The following is a 15,639-nucleotide window of genomic DNA, read 5'->3' as shown; positions in this document are numbered from 1 at the left end:
TTCCCTTTTTTTGTGAAAAAGAGGGATCTTGACCAAAACAAACAGTGGAGTGGTTTATCTTGTTCCCATGGTCACTACTCGGCCTAGGCTCCCGAGAGTGGATAATCCGGGATTAGCGAGTCGGCACGTGGAATATTAATTCTCGAAAAAACGTTGTAATCCACGAGATTTACTTCTCCCTCTCTCCCTCCCACCATCCGTCTTAGCGTTCCCACCCACGTGTGCACACCAGCACGCTGTTCATTCATCAAAACATGTCCTCATTGGGTTTCGGGTGGTATGGTTTTTCTGTGTGTATTCAATCCAAGAATGAAATTATTTCATTTCAGTGTTCAAGACAGATTGGTAGTGCATAAACAATGTCTGTGGTGGAGTTGCCTCTAAGGTATGACCCACAGATTGATCGGATAATTTTGTCCGATGAAAAGAACAAACCAAACGTGAATTCAATCCAACCATGGTGATTCTTGCAATATGATGTCATAGGTATTATCTTGTAAAATGCCCTTTCATTACCAGAAATTATGTAGCAAAGCTAAGTTTGTTCTTCTCATTTTTAAAACAGTTCTGAAACAGTGTGTAGGCGTTTGTGTAGGCTGCAAGAAAAAACAATGAGGCCAGTTGTAGAAGAATGACATTTTCTTTCACTCTGTGCTATCTCTCTGCCGGTGTCATCAGCTCGAGCCTCTCCTCCTCCTGCTCCCCTCCACCTCTCCGCTTCTCTTTCCGGAGACTCTGTCGCATCGCTATCGTGCTGGTGGGGAGACGGAGAACAAACAGACACTGATTAAAGTACTTGCTCGCTCACCACTCATTTGACGGCTTCTTTGCAAAAAAAAAAAAAAAGAAAGTTCAGACACTGTTATTCCCTCTCTCTCTCTCCAATTTCAGGCTCATTCATCGTGCAGCAGTAGTGTGTAGCTGCTTTTAAGGGGCATGTTCGTACCAGGTTTTAATGGATATTACAACCACAGGCAGTGTTAGAGAAATGGAACAATGACCAAGCATGAGAAACCTTCTACTTGGCAGACGTGAAGTGAGGCAAGGCCACCGCACAACAATGGAAGCCGAAAACCAAGAAAACACATGACTCTCATTTTGCGACTTTAAAAGCAGGGATTGTTTTTGTAGCAAACACAGATTAAGTCAGGAGCAAAGCAATGAGAGAAAACCAAATCCAAAGTTGTATCAGGAATCATGTTCTATATTTAATCATTTGCCAGATGCTTTTATTTAAAGCTGCTAACAGATGAAGCGCAATGTAAGCAATCTGTCGTGAGAACCTCTCTTAAGGAATCAGAGAGTGAGGTGGGCTCACTGCGCCCAGCTCTGTTCCTGACCATTTGTGTTCACCACAGTAGTGACCCGTATGGATACATTTACTTCATCAATTCTGTGGCATTCAGTGTGGCTAAAACTGTACGTATTAAAGGTGTGGGTGGGAGTAGGGGGATGATGACGTGGACAACCATGAGTGGGTGAACCTGGAAAAAAAAAACAGATTTTATTCCAGTGGACAAAATGACCCAAGAGTAGCCCACAAGGAAGCTCTCCTAAATCTGAGTGAGTGCATTGGCTTTAACACAAAGTGAAGTGCAAAGCAGCATTCAGTACAAACTAAGTATTTAGTAGAGGCATTTAGCATAACTACACTACTGGGACATTCGCTTGGAGTTTGTCTACAGCGCATCATTTATTGATGTGTCTTCTGGAAAATCTCTGTGGGCTCTGCATAGATTTGGAAGACTCCAAACAGTTGCAGGAGCTGAAGGTTGCCTCTCTCTTGCCAGCAGGTTGGGCTGGTCTGAATACTGCCAGATCAAATGAATGTGAAAAACATGCATGAGACAGAACAGAAAAGCTGACCCCAGCTGTTGATCTAGGTCCTCACGTCCACATGTTTGTTTACTGAGTTTGTTTGTTTACTGTCTGCATGTAGGCATACTTGCAAACAAAAACCCAAGGGACCAGTAGACTCATTCTGGAAGGAGAAAACAAAGCGGTCATTTTGAGTCTCGTGGCGCTCCTTAATGCACAGCCATCTCTTCTTAATGCACAGCCATCTCTTCTTAATGCACAGCCATCTCTATGTAATGCACAGCCATCTGTTCTTAATGCACAGCCATGTCTTCTTAATGCACAGCCATCTGTTCTTAATGCACAGCCATCTCTTCGTAATGCACAGCCATCTCTTCATAATGCACAGCCATCTCTTCGTAATGCACAGCCATCTCTTCGTAATGCACAGCCATCTGTTCTTAATGCACAGCCATTTCTTCTAAATGCACAGCCATCTCTTCTGACCAGTGCCATAGCAGTCTGATTAGCATGCAGAGCAGGCAGGAGGCAATGCTTGTGTGTGCTGAGCCTGACGTCATTCACACACGATGCCATTAGATGCTCTCTCTCTCTCTGCACGCCACTTTGGGAGTGAGACGAAGGCTACTGTGAGGAGAGATGTAACGGTGCATCTGACGACAGGTATAATTACAGTTAGCCACGACGTCAGGACCGAGTTGGACCACAAACAAGACAGGCCAGCTGTCCGTTTCCCTCATTTGTGTGACCCATTGGCTGTGTATAGAGGTAGACAACGTGGCTCTATGCCCTTTCGTTCAATAGAAATGAGGCCAAAATGTTGTGAACTTTGGAGCCAGCATTTACCAGAGTTTGTCCATATTCCCGATTTGTGTGGCCAGTGATGGGAACCTTCACCACCCCCGTCAGGACTCCTGCGGTAAGTGCAGTGTCTGAGTCTGAAGGAAACTTTACAACGGGTGTGTCCCTGATCTGGGGAAGTTTATGGATTAGATTTCCAAGGGCTCATTTCTTGTTCAGGTGACAAGTGTTGCTTGACAAAAAATGTAAAGAGTCTGGCGACGGCAGTCAGGATGAGTGGCATGAACGTGACAAAATGTAACAAACATCTGCAGCCTTTCAGAATTAAAGATTTTGTTTTGATGTCTGCGACGCCCAAACAGACACAGTTTCGTTTGCTTTCGCAGGATGTTCTTGTTGAGCCACAGACACAGGCCTGAACAGGAGCTGGGCGTGTCTGTGCATTGTCTCAGGGTTGAAATACTGTTCTGTCAAGCAGGCAAAAAGAGTCTGAAGGTTTCTGATTCTGGTGAGAAACACAACTAACTCTGACAGTTGTCTTCATGTTTAGCCATGAACTCTTCTATGTGATAGTATATTAGTGGCCATGGCTCAGGTCACTGTGTTGCCTTAGGGCCCCGTAGGCTGGTGGGGTGTTGATGAACAGGAATGCCAGCATGGCTGCAGCCTGCTTAACCAAGATTTGAAGATTTTCTAAAACCGGATGAGAATTTTTGAGCTATAGGGCCAAATTATCTCTTTACACAGTGATGTAGGTGAAATGGGGCATCTGAGACTGTTCTGAACAGTTTTATATTAAACACATGGGTATTATGCGAGTGCCTTTAAAAAGCGAGAAAATGCCCTTAGACCCCAGAGAGTTCTGTCCAAGATAAAACACTCTTCCTGGAGTTTGTTGTCTGCCATGAATGCTAGGCTATTTGTCCTCCCACACACACTTTTTGGGCCGTAACTAATGTGCCCAGTTGAAGTTTCCATCTGATGCCAAATTATCTGGAATAGAGCGTATTTTCTTAATGATGTTTCCAGATTCATGCCAGTCTTTCCTGAGTGTCTCTGGATTGATTGTCTTGATACGCGTGAATTAACAAACAACTTGAAAAGAAGAGCTAGCAAGTTCCCCAATGCGTTTACTCACTGTGAATTTCCACACCAAATCCCTCTAATCATATCTTATTATCTTGTTCATTTGTTTGGTTTCTCTAGTATGCCTAAGCCCTGGGCCTCAAGATATGTGTTCACTGTTTTATAGCATTACATTGTTCAGTGTGCAGAGGCAAGAGGGGAGCTGGCAGCATGGAAGTCGGACTGGATGGAAAAAGCTAAGAGCTCTTCTGGGAAGTGGCTGCCTTTCCCCTGTACCGTTGGCTGCTCAGTCATTCGCAAGCACAGTACAGTCCCCCAGTTTGTGCTGTCTCCATCAAACCACCTCCACCCACACACCCTCCACCCCACCACTTGCCTGATTGCTTTGACCATACGGTCGCTTGTGACTGTGACAGGCATTCAATTACCTCTGCCTCTTTCGATGCCATCTGTTTTTGCCCCCCCACCCCCTCTCTCTCTATCAATCTCTCTCTCTCTCTCTCTTGCTCTCTCTCTCTCTCTCTCTCTCTCTCTCTCTCTCTCTCTTGCTCTCTCTCTCTCTCTCTCTCTCTATCCATCTATCTCTCACTCCCTCCAGGCACATGCATATTACACTTGACGGCCATGCATTGTGGATATCGTGGATTTCTCCTCTTCAGTCTCTTCCATTATTTGTGAATCTCAGGCCAACTTAGACATGCTTATATATGAGAACATGCAGCTGCCTACTCCTCTGTCTCTCTGTTTCTCTGTCTCTCTGTCTCTATCTCTCCCTTTCTCTCTCTCTATCTCTCTCTTTAAGTACATGCAATGCCACGTGTGTATTTGTGCATATGCAACTTTCATGAACATTGCTACATGAGTATGCATGTCTCTGTGTGTCTGGAACTTTCATAACAATCACCCATCCTAACCATTTGTCTGTGTGTCAGTATGCAGTAAATAATTCAGATTAAGGTGAATTTCAGATATCAGACCAAAACCTCACAGACCAGACCACATATCAACTAAGCCCCCATTCTTAGTTTGCATAGCACCAGGCCAGAGCCATCAGACGTGGTTCCTGGCTTTTGTGTGTCTTGAAGCTAGAGCTATTAGACCTCCAGACACACCCACCCCCTCCCCTATACACCTATGTCATTGTTAATATGTTAATTCTACATTATAAGAATTGTACATTTCTGTAATGTGGATCGAAGACTTTCCTCGTAATGACTTAAAGAAGACACTGCCTCGTGGCATGCGCCCGTGCTGTGCCGAGGTAACCGTGGCTAGTGTCTGAATAAACATGTTCTTTCGCTAAGCCGTCTTCCACAAGTCTCTTACTCCGAACGAGCTAACTTGAACACGTTCGGGCCTCGGTGACTCATCAGGGAATTTCGCCAGAGAACAGCATACTCTTTTATGTCTTTATGTCTTTCTCTGTCTGTCTGTCTGTCTGTCTGTCTGTCTGTCGGTCTGTCTGTCTGTCTGTCTGTCTGTTTTTTCTTTACAGGAGTCTGCCTTTATGTGTGATATAGTTTGGGTATTTGGCAGACGCTTTTGTCCAGTAATAATAAAGGAGAAATTAATAATTATGTGTAGTGCAGCAATGTGTAACATTAAATATCAGATTACAGTAAAAGTTAATAAAAAATTAAACAAACACAATAATAATAAAAGCAACACAATAATAATAAAAGCAATAATAACAATAATAAAGATAATAATCACCCGAGGGTGATGAGCAGTGTGAGACTGGCAGTTTCTCACCCGAGGGTGATGAGCAGTGTGAGACTGGCAGTTTCTCACCCGAGGGTGACGAGCAGTGTGAGGCTGGCAGTTTCTCACCCGAGGGTGACGAGCAGTGTGAGACTGGCAGTTTCTCACCCGAGGGTGACGAGCAGTGTGAGACTGGCAGCCAGACTGAGGGCGGAGAGGAGGCCCAGGGTGATGATGAGGGTGTCTGGATGCAGCTTCGCACCATCAGTCGGCCTCGGCACAGAGGGCGGAGTCAGGACTGGACGAGGGGTGGACAAGGGCAGAGCGGACACTGAGAGGGAGAGAGAGAGTAAGAGAGAGAGAGTGAGAGAGAGTGAGATAAATGAAGGGGCGGTGAGAGAGAGGGAGAGAAATGGGGAAAGGGAAGGAGAGAAAAGGAGAGAGGGGAGAGATGGGGATGGGAGAAGAAGGGAAATGGAGAGAAAGTGAGAGTTAGGTAGAGAGGCTATGTGAGAGAGAGATGGAGACAGAAGGAGAGGAAAGAAGAAAGAAATAGAGTTAGAGAGACAGGAATGGAGAAGAGTGGGAGGGAGTGTGTGTGAGAGAGAGAGAGAGAGAGAGAGAGAGAGAGGGAGTGTGAGAGAGAGAGAGAGAGAGAGAGAGAGACAAAAAGGCTGAGAAGGAGAGAAATTGTGTTGTGAGAAAGTGAGTCAGACGGAGAATGAATAGATGCAAATGAGCCTGTGAGGGTGAGAGAGGTGCAGAATCCTACAAAAGCAGTTCCAACAGTAACACCAAGCGATGCATTATATGGCAGAATTAGACCAGCACCTGCACCAAACCAGCGCCCAAGTATGAGGGCTAACGGTCTGGATGCTCCTAACATTTGGTCCCAAAAATACATTTCCATTGAAAACAAATAAACACAAGGAGCATTAAAAAGGCACATTGCGTGAGCTGATAAAGTCTGCACACTAATACACAATATCAATCCCCCCAATCCCCTCCCCGCACTTTCTCTGTGTGTGTGTTTATGTGTGTGTGTGCACTCTCTCTCTCTCTCTCTCTCACTCACACACACACACACACACACACACACACACACACACACACACACACACACACACACACACACACAGAGAGAGAGCGAGAGAGAGAGAGAGAGAGAGACAGACTTACATGCTCAGAAACAAAAAACAAAAGGGGGAAATTCAAAATGTAATTGGATATTTAACACTGAAGATCTGAAATAGCAAAATGAAATAAACACACTTGTTTGATTCGAAACCAAAAACGAGAATGTTCTTTGCCACGGCTTTGAAGTAGACTACAGACTCAGTGGAAACAGCTAGACCCAAAACTGCATGGCCGCCAACAGAGGAAAGGCTATGTGCCGACTGCCAGACAGGGAAGGCAGAGACAGAGGAGCAGCTTATTTTTGTAATGAGGAAACACAGGAATAGAGACATCAGGGAGAGGCACATATTTATCACCATGTCACAGCTTGCGTGACTCATAGCATGGGGTACTACAGGAGCTCTCAATCCAGCTCCTGGGCCACCCCAGTTTTTCTTTGACTGAACCAAGAAGTGGCACTCTTGATTAGCTGAACAACCTGATTCAACTAACCAAGAGCTTTTTTAATTTACACTGATTTCTGTGCAGGGATGGGTAGACAATTTTCAACACCGGTGGGTCCTAGGAGTAGGACTGACATCCCCTGCTGTACTAGAATGACTAGAGACTCTTCCCTGAGTGGGTATATACCACTACCAGCTCTTTTGAGTTTAGCTCTATCCAAGCTATTTTATGTTTGAATAATAACCTTCTGTGAGGGAGTCGGGCTGTGTCTTACCTGTGAGCGTGAAATGAGTCCGGGAGAAGACAGTACCGTTTTTGTCCTGTAGGAGGCAGAGGTACACACCCTGCTCGCCCACCTCCAGCTGATTCAGGACTATGTTCGAGTCGGACGTCACCACCAGGCCCTGAAACTCATCTTCAGACGTCACCTATGAGACAACAGGAAATTGTTTCATTTGAGATGTATTCAATTTCAATATGAAAGGGGGAAAAAATATATTTTTGACGAAAGAGAATGGATCACAATGGGCATCAATCTTGCATTAACCTAACATGAATTTCTCCACTAACATAGTAATCTGTTTCCATTATATTCCTTTATTGTTGTTGTTGTTGTTGTTGTTGTTGGTGGTGGTTTTTAGTTTTTTGTTTTAAGGAAGCTGAGCTGAGCTGAGCTGAATAGTCTGGACTCACGTTTTGTACGCCGGGTCTCCAGGAGTAGTGGTACTCTGTGTGCCCAGAGAGCAGACTGTGCCAGGGCAGGAAGCAGTCAAGAACCACCTGATCCCCCTCCTCTGCCTCCACACGATGGCCTGAACACACACACATGCAGGGCTCTACTTTCCATGACTTGGTAGGACACTTTGTCAGTGTGGTTGTGTGTGTGTGTGTGTGTGTGAGAGAGAGAGTGCACACACACACATAAACACACACACAGAGAAAGTGCAGGGAGGGGATTGGGGGGGTGGTATGTCTGTATCATGTGTGTGTGTGTTAATAAGTGTCTGACCTTCACAGTCTTGAGGAGGTGTGGCAGGCAAGCACGTACGTTGCTCATATTTACACGTGTTGCAGTTCATAACAGTCTGATACAACAAACCTGTATGAACACACACGCGCACACACGCCCACACACACAAACACACACACACACACACACACACACACACACACACACACACACACACACACACAGACACACACACACACACACACACACACACACACACACACACACACACACACACACACACACACACACACACACACACACACACACACACACACACACCCACACACACACACACACACATACATAATCCAAAGCCCCTGAGAACACACACAGACCTACACATGCACTCACTGAAGCCGGCGAGCTCCTAAACTCATGTACTTGCACATGCACACATACTGACCTACCCACTGCAATGCAAGAGGGCCAGATGCTAACTTCACTACTCAGAAAGAATGACAACCATGAGACAATGAAAAGCACTGAATAAATGAATGGTCACTGTGACAGGAGTACCACGTCTCTTTTTTTCAAAGAACTGCATTAAGCTCAATAGTTCAGAGTATAAATAAATTCAGTGTCTGGCTTTTTGATGTCTTAAATCATTACAAAGAGATATAGTACAGTTGTGTGATGGGTCAGAGACACACCAAAGGCAATGTGAATATGCCTGTGTGTGTGTGTGTGTGTGTGTGTGTGTGTGTGTGTGTGTGTGTGTGTGTGTGTGTGTGTGTGTGTGTGTATGTGTGTGTGTGTGTGTGTACATGTGTACATGTGTGTGTGTTTGCATGTCTCTGTGTGTGAGTGTGTGTGTAGGTGGGGGGATTAGAGCTGGTCTTACCACATTTATTCGGACAAAGACCTGATGGGATAAGCAGAGAGAGAGAGAGAGAGAGAGAGAGAGAGAGAGAGAGACAGAGCGAGAAGTAGTCAGCTAGGTGCTCTCATCCTGTTGCTACCGGTTCGCTTCTCATTATAGCTCAGCATAACATAATGAAGAATGCATACTTTATACCAGTCCTCCATAATTCATATGTTCACTAAGGGAGGCTGCAGTATACAGCAGTTTCTACCATGATGAACACTGAACACGGGGCACTGAAGCGTATGACTCAACTATACAGGAAGGAATTATGAGGGGCTGGAGCTATGAGATCTTCAGTAAAATACTGGCTTTGATGTTTATTACCCTAAAGAGTTTAGAGACTTTGTAATATTCTGCTAGTCAATGAACTGCAATTCAAAATCATTTCTAACAGTAAAAACATTGGGCCTCATTCTCGAACATTTTCTGAAGTTTCTTCTGAAATGTTTCTTACGGGCTTCGGAAAAACAACGTAAGAAAAAGACATCCGACAAATTCATGAACGCTTGAAAATTTGTTCCTACGCAGCAGAAGTGTTCTGAACTGTGCTCCACCGGAAGAGTTTTCTTAAATTGAAAGCTTGTTCTTGTGCTCCTGAATTTGCATACATACACGCCCCGCCAGCTCCTTATAAGGGCACGCAACCATAGTGACGTGTGCAGTCGGAATCGACCAAATCTACACGAAAGCAATTCGTAAACGACTCATGTCAAAGCGGAAAGCGAGCACCTTTTGAGTAAACGCAGATCTAACTTCAACGGTGCAGAGGTGGACCGTTGCAGGATGTAGATGTGTCCATTCTATTCCACTATAGCTATATCAACGTGATTGAGTTTAGTGCTTATTTATTTATTCACTTACATTTGCAGTGTTCGTGTACATTCACATTTATATTTAGTCATTTAGCAGACGCTTTTGTCCAAAGCGACGTAGGCTACAAGGGTCCTAGTCAAGCTACGAGCAATAGAGACCTAGTGTAACAATAAATACTACTTTACATAAGAAATAGAAAAACGAAATAGAAAATAAAAACGAAGTGCAGGTATGTAACTGCTGTAAGTGCAAGTTAAGCACTACAAATTCACAAATTCATTAACACTTCTAACACGGAGAGTTTTCTTAAATGCGATTCATCAAAAAAGTTTTTTAAGGAATCGCATTTGAGAAAACTCTGGCCGAGTTACGACTGCTATTTCGAATTCGGAAAGTCTTCTGAAGTTCAGAACAAATCCCAGATGAGAAAAACTTTCATGAATGCCAAATGTTTTCCTAAATCCAATTCAGAAGAAATTCCTTCTTAAATTCTTCTTAACTGCGTTCGAGAGTGAGGCCCATTGTTTGTGGGTGTTAGTTTTGGAGAAGGGCCAGGTTTCATTTTTATCATGATGGGATGGCGTCTTTATATCTCCCTTCCTCCTATCCTACTCTTACCCTCCTTGACAAACTTCTCCAGATGTTTCTGAAGCATCATCTTCCCTTTCTCCAACATCATAACCATCTCTAGGTGGATGTTGTCTGCATGGGAAAACAGGAAATGATCACGTATGCTATAGCCACACATCTGAAAACATGTTCAAATCACAAATAGGCTGGAGTCATACCTGCCCTTAGGACACTGATCATCTCAGCATGCCCAGCATATATGACTACAGCATTTTTACAACTACACGTGCAAATATGTCAAAACCTCCTACATGGATCTGTTATTATATTAGGCCACTGTAACATTACAAACCACCTTGACCAACCACTGTTCCTCACCTCCTCGTTGGTCCTGCCAATATCGGTCAAACTCACTGTGGTACTCAGTGCGGGCTCGGTACAGAGTGGTGGGGTCTGAAATGGAGATCACGGGTCACAGGAAACTGAACACTGATTTATAAAATAAATTCAGTTTGATGCTGAAGCAACTGATTAGCTGGTTAGCTGAGTAGCTGGTTTTCAGCACCATTTCACCCTGCTTCATAAGACTGACTTAACGGTGTCATGCACACGTCATGGCAGATGTCACATCCTGTCATTCCTCATCATGACAGTTAATGTCCAATGATTTGACAGTGTCACATAATATCACTGATTACTATGATAGAATATGTCACATGCTACTGTGCTGTCAGAGTCGTAGAGTCAGAACTATTACTGATTATGGTGAAATGATACCACTACGCCATTTACATCATGGTTAAGTTAGCCCTATGACACAAAGTTCAAGTGAAGCATTGCCAGATTGTCTACAACAGCACATAGTGGGCTACATACAGTACACACCGATGACTCCATGGTATGGCCAGCTGGCTTCTCGAAAAGTGACGTAACCATGGTTAATGATGCTTTGCAAAGCCTTTTGGTCTTTGACGGTGAGGTCTCCTCGACTCACTAAAAAATCCTCATGGATGTAGACCACCACGCGGTCACACTGCAGGCAGGGGCGGGCTGAAGGGAATGCACACAGCAGCAACACGATGAGGAGACTGGGCTTGAACATGCTGCTGTCAGAGTTCAGAGTTCTCAGGCAAAACACAACTGGTGACTCTTTACTAAGACACAGAATGTAATCTATGGTGATGTCATAAAGCAACAGTTCTACTACAGTAACAACATGATTAAAGATGTGTAATATATGCCTTTTATTACACGGCTCTTCTTAATGCTGTAGAATGCTCCATTCACTTGAATGGGGCTTCCCAACGTTCTGTGGTCAACTATTTTTCCATATTTGACCGTTGCTATGCATAATTGACCGCTGTCAAGGGAAGTGGCCTTTTTGCCTCGGATTCACGTCTTTCGTAGCACTCCGCAAGTAGTCCGGTAATTTATCAACCTCTGTGTATTCCGTTGCTTAGCGACGTCAGCTGATCTGATCTTGAGTTTCAGCTGACAGTTGAGCAGCTGTGTTCTAAAGAATGTTCAACGTCTTTGAAGTTCAACGTCTGTGGCGAACTATTTCTCTGCTTTTTAACACCACGAATGGTAACAAATAAATTGTAATTAAAATGATATTATAAAAAGACACACTGTAACACAAAATAAGCCCCTTCAGGGCGAAGCAACACCCCTCCGCTTCGCGTCGGGGTGCGGTTCGCCCTGTCAGGGCTTATTTTCCCGATAATGACCGGCGTTCTATACATTATCCCTTACATAGTCACTACTGGCTTTAATATATGAGACATGCATCACTTTGAAAAGTCTTGAATTTGACTAGAGCAAAATACCTGTATTTCTGCAACAAAATTATAAAACATTATTGTAACTCCAATGTCTCTCTCTCTCCCTCTTCAATTTCTCTATTTCTGTCTCTTTGCTTTTTTTCTCTCCTTTTCTGTACCACCCTCTTCTAAATCTCCCATTGTGTGTTGTCATCCACAATTGTCTGTCTAAGACACCAGTACTCTTCTGCCAAGCAAACACCCCACCCCCAACCACCATCACCACCACCACATTATGACTAAGGCACACTTCTCCTAAAGAGCTATTTCGGCCTCAACAGTAATTGTCCCTGATAAAAGCACAGGTGCACAGCATGTGAAAATAGGCATCAGCCCACGGCCGACGCTGACTCATGGGCCTTTGAAGACTGAGATCCATATTCATCATCCAGGGGTCACAGAGCAATTTGTCATCCTATGCATTCACTTTGTGGACTGCGGGGGCGGGGGGGGGAGGAGGGATGGAGTGAATCTTTTGTTGTTGTTTGTTTTTGTCTTTGTTTCTGTCTTTGATTCATCTTGTCTATTTTCAAATTAGACCAGCTGTGTGCTGTCAGATCAGACCATACCAAACCAAAGAGGGTCTCTGGAAGTATCATGTCAGTGTAGGCCACAAGGACACTGGGGCATGTGTGTGTGTGTGTGTGTGTGTGTGTGTGTGTGTGTGTGTGTGTGTGTGTGTGTGTGTGTGTGTGTGTGTGTGTGTGTGTGTGTGTGTGTGTGTGTGTGTGTGTGTACTTCTGCATATGTCTGTGTGTCTGGGACTTCTGCTCTGGTTGCTGAGAAAGAACCGCTAGCAGTCTCACAAAGAACAAAGAAAGAAAGAAAGAAAAAAGAGACGTGGGGGTTTAGCAATGAAGTCACTCTCGGAAGCTCTCTTAAGTGTGATGTGGCTTATACTTATACTTACGTTGTGAGTGTGTGCGAGGGAGCTGGTGAGGTGGGGAACTTTGGGCGTGGGGGGGGGGGGGATTTCCTTCCGCAGTCAGGGCTGCCTACTCACCCAGCTGCATGTCATCACTGAAAAGCACATTACAATCCAGCTTTTACCCACCCCCACCCCCACCCCCTGGCACCTGCTTCTGCTCTGACGTCTGATGGAAGGAACACTACCCCCACTCTAAGGTGTGGGACCACCACAGTGGAAAAGACAAGATGACTGCTGTCTTAATCCCCTTTGGCAGAGGGTTATCAATCTTACTGTCACACACATCTGACAGTTTCTATTTTTCATTGTTGTTGGTCTAAATGTAAAACTAACTGACATTGTGGAGAATGCCACCTTATGGCCAATATTACGTCATTTGAAGCAATACGAGTGACGATTTCTATAAGTGTAGCTCAGTTATGAAATGCTTTTCCTAATCACACTGTGTCCTTAGCTATCATCTTCTGAGACTTATCAGTAGCCTCGCAGTGCCTTCCTGATAGCTGGGAACCTGGGGATGTGATAACAGACAGGCATGTGGAGCAAAAGCGTGTGGTATAATGTGATGATTGTAAAAAAACATCCGAGCCCGAGGACACGCAGGCCTCCTTTAGTCTCTCAATGAACTGGGGGACATCTGGATCGTTTCTCAGTTGTCTACGGAGACAATATGTCTAGGTTTTTTTCATGATTCAGTCTTTGACATGGTGTGAGTGGTTTGGTATTAAAGCAATTAGGGGGATGGGTATTCTTATGTCATTAGAGAATTTCAAGATGAACACTTAGAGGTAGAGGGTGTGGAAAATGTGTGTATCGGGTGACTGGGCTGTCTGCATGCTTAACATGTGTGAATGTGTTTCCGAGACAGACAGACAGTCATTGAAACAGACTTTGAAATGATTCACAGTCTCTCTCATGCGTTTGATGTTTTTTTTATGAGTTTTTAAAACGAATACTTTAAACTTCCCAATTGCACAATTATTTTGGCGTGAAGGTGAACAACAGCTGTGCCTTGTGAAAAATGATGACCATTGTGGTGAAGCTCTTTGTAAACTATCAATACAGGAACTAGAGCCAGCGTTGTGGTTAGAGAGAAACAGAGTGGGGGTGGGAGGGTGAGAGGAAGAGAGAGCGTTGTCAATCTGCAAGTCACTACCTTTTTTACTCACACCTCAGTTAACATTTCACATCCCCAATACTGTATATGACTAGATGCATATTCATTATCGAAGTGGGTTTTGGGTAGTCGCACATAGATACACAAGCATATGGGCGATCCAACACAAATGCACACAGTATGTGAAACTGCCCGTGCGCTATAGAGCTGTTCAATGTTTTAATATTAACCATTAACCACACAGTTACTAATTTGGGCATGCAAATGTCAACAGGAAAATGTCTTGACTCATTGGTAGAAAAATAGGTGAAAACCCATCCAATCAAAAACCCCATCCATTGTTTAATTTCTTTACTATTGTTGTCCTCTGCTGTTTCTCTTTTTATCAGCTGTTCTCTTCTCATTATTTCTTTCTTTCTCTGTGAAAGTGATGGGTGTAGCACCTCACATGGACACATAAGAATTGTTTTCATTATGCTGGATTAGGGGTAGGTGGATTAGGGGCCATGCTGCAAGTGTCACTGGCCCCCAGCCCGGTAGGGCACTTGATAGGAGAGAGCAACCACCGCCCTGATGTTTGAGTTTCAGCACAGGGAAATATTTGTGTCTCTGTAAATAATATCTACTCTGGGTGTTATCTCTAAATAGGTAATAAAATAAACTGAAGCATGTTTTGTTTGATTCAGTTTGGGTGGTGTATTTTTAACATTGCAATGACTTTGACAATCACTTTTGCTAACAGTTTAAAAATGTGTGAGTTATTGGACCATCCTCTATTGACGAAACCAAAGGCAGACCACAGACCTTTGAGTCGAAGAGAGCAGTGAAATGGATAACCTTTCTGTACAGCACAGATTAGTTTCACTGTAGCAACTAACTGTTGTCTTAGATAACACACACAGAAACACGTACACCGCCCTCCATACACACACACACACACACACACATACACACACACACACACACACACACACACACACACACACACACACACACAACCCTGACCGGATTGTATATCAGATCGCCTGTCAGGTAATGAGGTGCTGCTTGTCCTTTGTTATCTTGGCTGAATGGTGTTTGCTGAAGGGGCCCCTCTGATTCGAATCAGTGCCATTCTCAGGCCCACTCATCTCTGGGTGCCCATAGAGGACAAACAGAGTGTGCACACGCTACAGAACAACACTGTAATGCAGTGTTAGTGTTATTGCAGCACTGTGCCATGACGTGCATCTCAATCATGCCTGCAACACACCAGCTTCATCAAACATTCTCTTTCATCTCTCTTTCTGTCTCTCTCACTCTCTATCTATCTATCTATCCACCTCTCTCTCATGTTTACTCATGTTATGTAGTTACCCTTTTCTCTCTCTCCCTTTCTTTCCCCCCACACTTTTCCTTGCAGTCTATCATAATCAAAATAATTGTGCAATTGTGAAGTTTAAAGTATTCGTTTTAAAAACTCATCAAATGCATGAGAGAGACTGTGAATCATTTCAAAGTCTGTTTCAATGACTGATGTCCACT

General features: G+C 44.1%; 1 protein-coding gene across 1 annotated transcript; it reads right to left on the bottom strand.

Annotated features, from left to right (window-relative positions):
• Positions 1–654: 654 nt before the first annotated feature.
• On the bottom strand, positions 655–11,361 carry LOC105902745 (izumo sperm-egg fusion protein 1). Its single transcript, XM_042708164.1, has 9 exons — positions 11,133–11,361; positions 10,626–10,700; positions 10,296–10,379; positions 8,841–8,861; positions 7,997–8,086; positions 7,642–7,799; positions 7,262–7,415; positions 5,575–5,704; positions 655–754 (listed from the first exon to the last, which is right to left on the bottom strand). Exons 1-9 carry the CDS (start codon positions 11,347–11,349, stop codon positions 655–657), a joined length of 1,029 nt encoding a protein of 342 aa, XP_042564098.1. The 5' UTR covers positions 11,350–11,361.
• Between the last annotated feature and the right edge of the window lie 4,278 nt (positions 11,362–15,639).

The sequence above is a fragment of the Clupea harengus genome, chromosome 7 (genome assembly GCF_900700415.2).
Source record: "Clupea harengus chromosome 7, Ch_v2.0.2, whole genome shotgun sequence".
Lineage (NCBI taxonomy): Eukaryota > Metazoa > Chordata > Actinopteri > Clupeiformes > Clupeidae > Clupea > Clupea harengus.
This window is presented reverse-complemented; position numbering and strand designations above follow the sequence as displayed.

Excerpts from the sequence above, each read along its gene's own strand:
- LOC105902745 (XM_042708164.1), bottom strand. The coding sequence starts at position 11,349 with ATGTTCAAGCCCAGTCTCCTCATCGTGTTGCTGCTGTGTGCATTCCCT. Across the intron at positions 10,380-10,625 it reads TTGGCAGGACCAACGAGGAG|ACAACATCCACCTAGAGATG; the intron begins GTGAGGAACAGT and ends TTTCCCATGCAG. Across the intron at positions 7,800-7,996 it reads ACCTCCTCAAGACTGTGAAG|GCCATCGTGTGGAGGCAGAG; the intron begins GTCAGACACTTA and ends GTGTGTGTTCAG.